At 29.6% G+C, this 6,566-nt stretch overlaps 2 protein-coding genes across 2 annotated transcripts in view; one reads left to right on the plus strand and one right to left on the minus strand.

Annotated features, from left to right (window-relative positions):
• Nucleotides 1–349: 349 nt before the first annotated feature.
• Nucleotides 350–4,710, plus strand: LOAG_11527 (hypothetical protein; the record flags this gene model as incomplete). Its single annotated transcript, XM_003147045.1, has 12 exons — nt 350–462; nt 679–847; nt 1,143–1,381; nt 1,604–1,790; nt 1,881–2,051; nt 2,360–2,536; nt 2,902–3,060; nt 3,435–3,521; nt 3,598–3,708; nt 3,867–4,024; nt 4,211–4,369; nt 4,515–4,710. Coding segments are annotated over 12 exons (1,926 nt in total), but the record flags the coding sequence as incomplete, so codon positions are not given.
• A 969-nt stretch (nt 4,711–5,679) lies between these two features.
• The window catches only part of LOAG_17755 (DEAD-box ATP-dependent RNA helicase 24), a gene marked incomplete at its 5' end in the record, with an annotated part of 4,547 nt that continues 3,660 nt past the window's right edge, over nt 5,680–6,566 (minus strand). Inside the window, 2 exons of the mRNA XM_020450415.1 lie at nt 5,680–5,882; nt 6,181–6,349. Coding sequence (XP_020305909.1) covers nt 5,809–5,882; nt 6,181–6,349 — 243 coding nt within the window. The 3' untranslated portion in view covers nt 5,680–5,808. The remainder of the gene's footprint in view (nt 5,883–6,180; nt 6,350–6,566) is intronic.

Below are 6,566 nucleotides of genomic sequence, written 5' to 3' on the forward strand. Positions count from 1 at the left end.
CACTTCAACAACATACCTTATCGTAAATATTGTCTTGTTAGTTAGGTAAAAAAACTTTTAACACATCCCATTTGATGACAAAGATTGCACATTAGATTGTATGCTATGAATGGGATTAAAATAGATTATTATTTTGTCACATTTATACTTTAAATGAATATTTTTCATAGAATTATTTTAAATGTTAAATTTTAATTTATTTTACTCCATATTTAGTTCTAATCCTCCTTCAAATCGTAAACTATGCAAAAGATTTTAAAAGTAATGATTTTTGAATTAAAATTCTATCAAGTTTTTTAAAAATTTGTCGTTTAGTTTATATTTTTAATAACAAGTAACTTAAATTAAGCATTTGTCAACCATAGCTCTTAGCGACAGAATTAGAATTCGTTTGAAAGAGTGTTATGATGGAGTGAACAGATGTAAACATTTAAATGAAGAAAATATTGCAAAAGTAATCGAGTAAGTTCACTTTTCTTCCGTTATTTTTGAACAAAACTGATATTTTAAACAAAAATGCAAGCAAATTTTATCGAATTTAAATTCGATTTTGGAAATTAGGAAAATCTGAAATTAATATTCTCCCATAAATTCGACGTCCTTCAAATGAGAACGCTGTAATAATTTACAGTAACATATAAAAATGCAATTTTTGATATGGCCAAACAAAAATTGCAGAAATATTGGTTTGGTGGAGAAAGGATTGGAAACTTTTGGGATGGAATGTCGAAATATTGGAATTATCATTTCATCTCTGATAATTTGTTTTTATCATGAAGTTCATCTATCATTGGTCATATTGAGTGTTGCACCATTGGTCATAGCATTGAATATAGTTTCAAAAAGAGTAAACTGGATCATTTTTGGAATTAATCATAAAAAAATTCCTAATATCTTTTAGAGGAATTTTAACAAATTCAAGAAATTTGAAAAAATATATGTGGAAAATAGCAATGTGTTATAAGGAAGTTTAATAAAAAAAAAAAGAAAAAAAAAGGGGCTTAGTTATGAGAGGCTTAATTTTTTTATGATTTTAATTTCATTTTTTGGTGACAAATTTTAATTGCAACTAACATGCAAAAATTACTTATAACATTTAATTTCAACGATAAAATGGTCATTTTAACTCAAAAAATTTACAGCTTTCAAAGAAATCAAATGTCATTTTATCCGACAAAATTTCCCAAACAATTCAAATGGAAAAAGAATTATTACTACAAAAAACTTCCATTGATAATATTACAAACGATGAATATTTGATAAGATTATCATCGGAAGTGAGAACCTGTACTCGATATGCTATCTTACATCAAGTCTGGAAAAGCTCCTATTCCGGAATCCTATCATTCACAATTTTCACATTTATTGGTTGTGGAATACTGTTAGCTTTTCGGATCATTCTATCACCTTCACCTTTCAATTTACCTTATTCATGTAATTACGAAAAGTCAAATTAATTAACTGATTGGAACAATAATATTATCCAATGCTTTCCCTAAAACATTCTGAATCTTTCAAAGTAAAACTTTTAACAATTTTTATTTGAGAATAAATTTTTGATTTCTATCAAATCTAATCATATTTTTTTTTCATGAAATTATAGTTATGGTGGTTATCTTCTTGATACGAATCGAATGATAAAGAAAGGCGATATATTTATCATAGTATTATCAATGGTACTCGTTGCAGATAGTATTTCTACAACTATTACATATTATTTCCATATTAAAAAGGCTATCCATGCAGCATCGTATATTAGGAATTTTCAACAATTTGATTATCAATTTATGGTAAGTGATATTAAAATATTTTCTCGATCTTATTTTTTTTTTTTTTTGGCCTAAATCATTTTAATGTAATTTTTTTTCTTTTCTTTCAAGCTAACCCAATATTGCAATCGATGTTATTCGTTGGATGAATTAACCGTAACACTAATCAACGCTCCAGCATTCAAGAAATCGATCGTTTTTCCAGGAGGAAATTTTGTCATACGTTTCATAAGTGACACCAGAAGTGTTTTACGTAATTATCATAATCATAAATTGTTTCTCGTAAGTTTACCATATCTTCCTTATGTTTTCAACTTTTATGCATTTATAAAATGTACTCAGCAATTAGTCCATTTAAAAAGCCATTAAATTGAATCTATAGATCTGTGAACAAATTTATGACATCAATCATAAAATAACATTATTAATTTATTTGATCTATGAACTTCATGAACTTCCGTAAAAATTAAAAATCAAGAAATTAAATACTGAAACTTGTAATGTTATAGATATCGAATATAACTGATAAATTTCCGAGTGATCTATGAACTTCATGAAATGACACTAAATGACGAATTCAACATTTCTAGCTTATTGGTTTCATCCTGGTCATAATACATGGATTCGAACAAGCGGCATACAATATTGTTATAGGACAAATTTTCACGGCAATGCTTGGTGACACTCCAAGCATTCATGTCTTAACTCTTTGCGCCATTCAATTATCTATTATTGGTTTCGCCGTTTTCATATCACAAACTACATCAGTTAACATTTATTTTTTTTATTTTTGTTCTTTCAAAGCTTATTGCATCTTCAGATGACCTAATAGTAATACTTGTATAGGATAAAGGTTATAATGAATAGGACAGTGGACACAACCAAATACAGAATAGAGCCTAAACAAAATATTGTTTAAAGGTCTAAACTCTTTCAAATTTTATCTCATTAAATTTTGATCAATTCGTCAATACTATATGCGCATACATTAATTAATCATTACCTTTCTTCCTTAGCAGATATGGATATATATGAAGATCAGAATCAGATCTAATCAATATACAATCAAACTAGCCCTTAGGAGCACAATCAGACTAATTTAAGACTAATTTAGGGGATTTTTTTTTTTTAGACTTTGTTAATAGCTGTAACATCGGAACATATGGCTGTGTCATTTCGTGTCATTTTGTTTCGTCATTTATTAAAAATAGCTGATAAGAAGCCATTCAATAAATGGAAAATCAACACTTTGGTAGATGAAAATATTTTATTAACAACTGAAGCAAAATCGGTAAGATTCTCTTGACAAAAATATAAGTAAATAATTTATAAGTTAATTTTTCTTTTATATAATTAAATCAAAAAATTACGAGAACTATCCAATCATTCGGTATAATGATTATTCGGTATAGTGATTTTTTCCATAATTATAACAAATGATTACATATCATCAATGTGTATCCCTAACGAGAGAATATTGATACGTTGGCCAAGGCATAGTAGTAATTTTAAATCCTCTCCATCAGCTACCTCTCATACTTCAGCATTAATATTTTCCTCTCCGATATACTATCATAATGAAATGTTTGAAATAAAATTAACATAGAAAATAATAAATGAATAGAAAATTTGATAATGATTTAAACAATGTTTTGTATATTATAGTTTTATCATCCGCATTTATCAGAATTGATAAGACGCATGTCATCAATGATAACAAACATCATTCTTGGTTTCATTTACAGCTGGGAAGTAAGTTTCTTAGCGGAAATTCATTTCTCTTCACTTTTAACTTATAATTTATTTTTAATATAATGTTTATTAACAGATAGCCTTGCTTGGACTTATTTTCATTATTTTATGCCTTTTTATGCAAATCAAATTGAAATTCAAAGTATTGACTTATTGCTACAAATGTACCAATGATCAACATATTCAGGTTAGTCGTCGTCTCGTTTTATATAACCATTAAAATATGTTTATTAATTATTAAATTAATGATAATTACATGTAATGATACACTTACTACAGCTAGAAATCAAGGATATATATCCATTTAATGATGAAATTAAATGTAGGCTTTTTTTTCTTTTCCAGAAAAACACCAACCTAATGGAATCATATAGCTGTTCTATATTTCGAGCAATAAATTTCTCAATTGTGAAAATATTTGGATTTGCATTGAAAACCATATGCTATACATTGACCGCATTTATTTGCTATCATGAATACAAACATCAGACACAAGCATTTATGTAATCTTTTGTTTAAATCCTGAAATCCTGAAATTAGCTATGTACTCTTTCATCAGTATTGAAAGATTTCAAATAAACCTTCATATTGCCTATTTCTCTTTTTTATCATTATTGAGAAATTCTAAATGAGCTTTGATATTTGCTCATTTTTTAAGTTATCCTCACCAGAAATGATAAATTTTCCAGGAGTGTAATTACACTATTTGCTGCAAGTCACGAAGTTGTACAATTGCCAAGTCTTATAGGAAAACTTTATAAATCATGGCAAGCAATGAATCGAATATTCGTTTGCATGCATAGTAAATCATGCAGAAGTTGTATGCCATCCATTTCAAGAAATATTAGGTTAGAGTATTAAATTTAACTCTTTTAAATTTTTTAATTGTAAAAAGTTAAATCATTCTAAGCAGTTCTTATTCCCTTCTCATATCTATCTCAACTCTTATTATATATTTTGCATATTTTTAATGCAAAATCATGCTGCTTTAAGATTATCAGGCACACAAAAATGCAATTCTAAATCGATGCGTCACATCACTAAAAACACATTTCTATTTTTACCAGAACTAGATCTTACTTGTTTCTTCCAAAGATATAAGATAAGGGTAAAAATACATGCTACAGAGGCACAAACTACGAAATGCCGGAAGACTATGTCTATCGGAATTTGGAATCCAGAAAATTAGACCTGATCTCCCTCATTTAAATTTATGAAATGTAAATTGAGAATTATGTTTGAACTAATCCTAATTGTTTCATCGGAATCATATATTAATCTTGTGCATTCCACATCACGGGGTCCTTTTTATTAACTCACTAAAAAACGGAATTCGAAAAATCGAATATTGATTATTTCGTGTATTGATTGTTATCGCGTAATAAAGACTTCGTTATCTTACTGATTTCTACAGCGATAAAAAAAAGATCTTTAAATCAACCGATCCATCCTTTCATGATAAGAGGTACTTAAAAAAAATTCGCTAACCAATGTTAACATCAGTGAGCATTTTCTAGGACTAAATTTATCTTTCCTTCCATTCCACACTTTGTTGTTCCCCTTTTTCTTTGGGAATCACCAGATCAGAAGGACCGAATAATACCGTATGCAAAATAAAAACCTGAGTAATCCTATGTAGTTCCAGAAGTCATCCGGAAAACTGCTAGCAACCAACAACAACCCTTAAACATCAAGATATGAAACAAGTTTGATAGAGCGAGCCTTTATTGTTCAAAACCACAGATGCTGAAAACTCAAAAGAATTGATTCAACTAGAGATTTCTCTACCAATATATTGTTCACTTGTCAAAGTTGCAAACCAGTGTTAGCCATGCCATTTAAATTATCTTGAACACTACAAATGAATCAGAGATCAAGAGTGACAGAGAGGGATAATAAATGTTGAAAAAGGAAACAGCAACAAAAATTCATCCAAAGAAAGGGAAGATGTAAGTTTCCTCTAAAATCATGAGACTCACTGATTTCCATACTATCCCCAAATTTGTCCATATTCGTGCTACTTGTAATTCAAAACAAAACGTCGTAATTATACATTACATATTTCTAACTGACAGTTAGCAATTATTTTGCACCTTTTCACTGCAACAAAAACAGATCCAAAATTAGAACATAACCATATGTCCTGGGTTCAAATTTGGCATAATCATAAACGGTTGCTCGTTACAAGATTTTCTGCCGTTCCTCTACAACATTTCAAAAGACCATATTTTTATTATCAATGTATAAAATACAATAAACAGTAGCTACTGAATATATGCCTCACAGATCAGTGCCACCGTGATCTCTTCTTGCTGCCAAAAGTTGGACCGTCACTAGAGCCAGCACTTTTTTTGCAGCTTCCTGAAAAAGTGTAATTCAAAAGTGAAAGAACTTTGAAGCCTTCAAAGCTACCGGTGACAAAACACAGAAAAAAGTAGTTGTACCGCTCATCCTGCTACTCATCAGAGATATTGACTTTTACAAGCAACAATTTAAGAAGTGCGTTCACATTAACCTGATCTTTTCGAACTGCAGAGTTCTGCACCATGCACTACTAGTTAGCTAAGTATCTTAATCTGTTCTTTCACAAACTTGGCAGATTATAGCCCTGAAAATCATTTTTTCTCCCATTCTTTCATTTATTGTCGAAGTAAGATACCTTCATGAATATTAAAATCACTATTAATCGAAGCTGCAACTTGTCGGTTAACAGCTTCGGCAGCTTCTTCAAGTTTTCGTTTCCAATCTGGGGTTGGATCAGTTGCTGGGGCTCTACTTGTTGCCCATTCATCGCTAGATGATGGTCGAAACGTACTGCTAAACGAAGACTGCAATGCCATTTATTATTCGAATTTTCCCGTTGAGATTTATAACTTTAAATAAATGGTTTAAAAAACGAATTGAGTACTTCACGTAACCTAGATATATTTACTAGGTTATCTGATACAATACATCCCAGCAATAGAGCGGTAGCCCGACATGGCTAAATAGACCTTCTAAATCGAATCGAGATGCCAGCCGATAAAAAGCAAATTTAATCTAACT

Source organism: Loa loa (assembly GCF_000183805.2).
Source record: "Loa loa unplaced genomic scaffold supercont3.124, whole genome shotgun sequence".
NCBI classification, from domain to species: Eukaryota; Metazoa; Nematoda; class Chromadorea; order Rhabditida; family Onchocercidae; genus Loa; species Loa loa.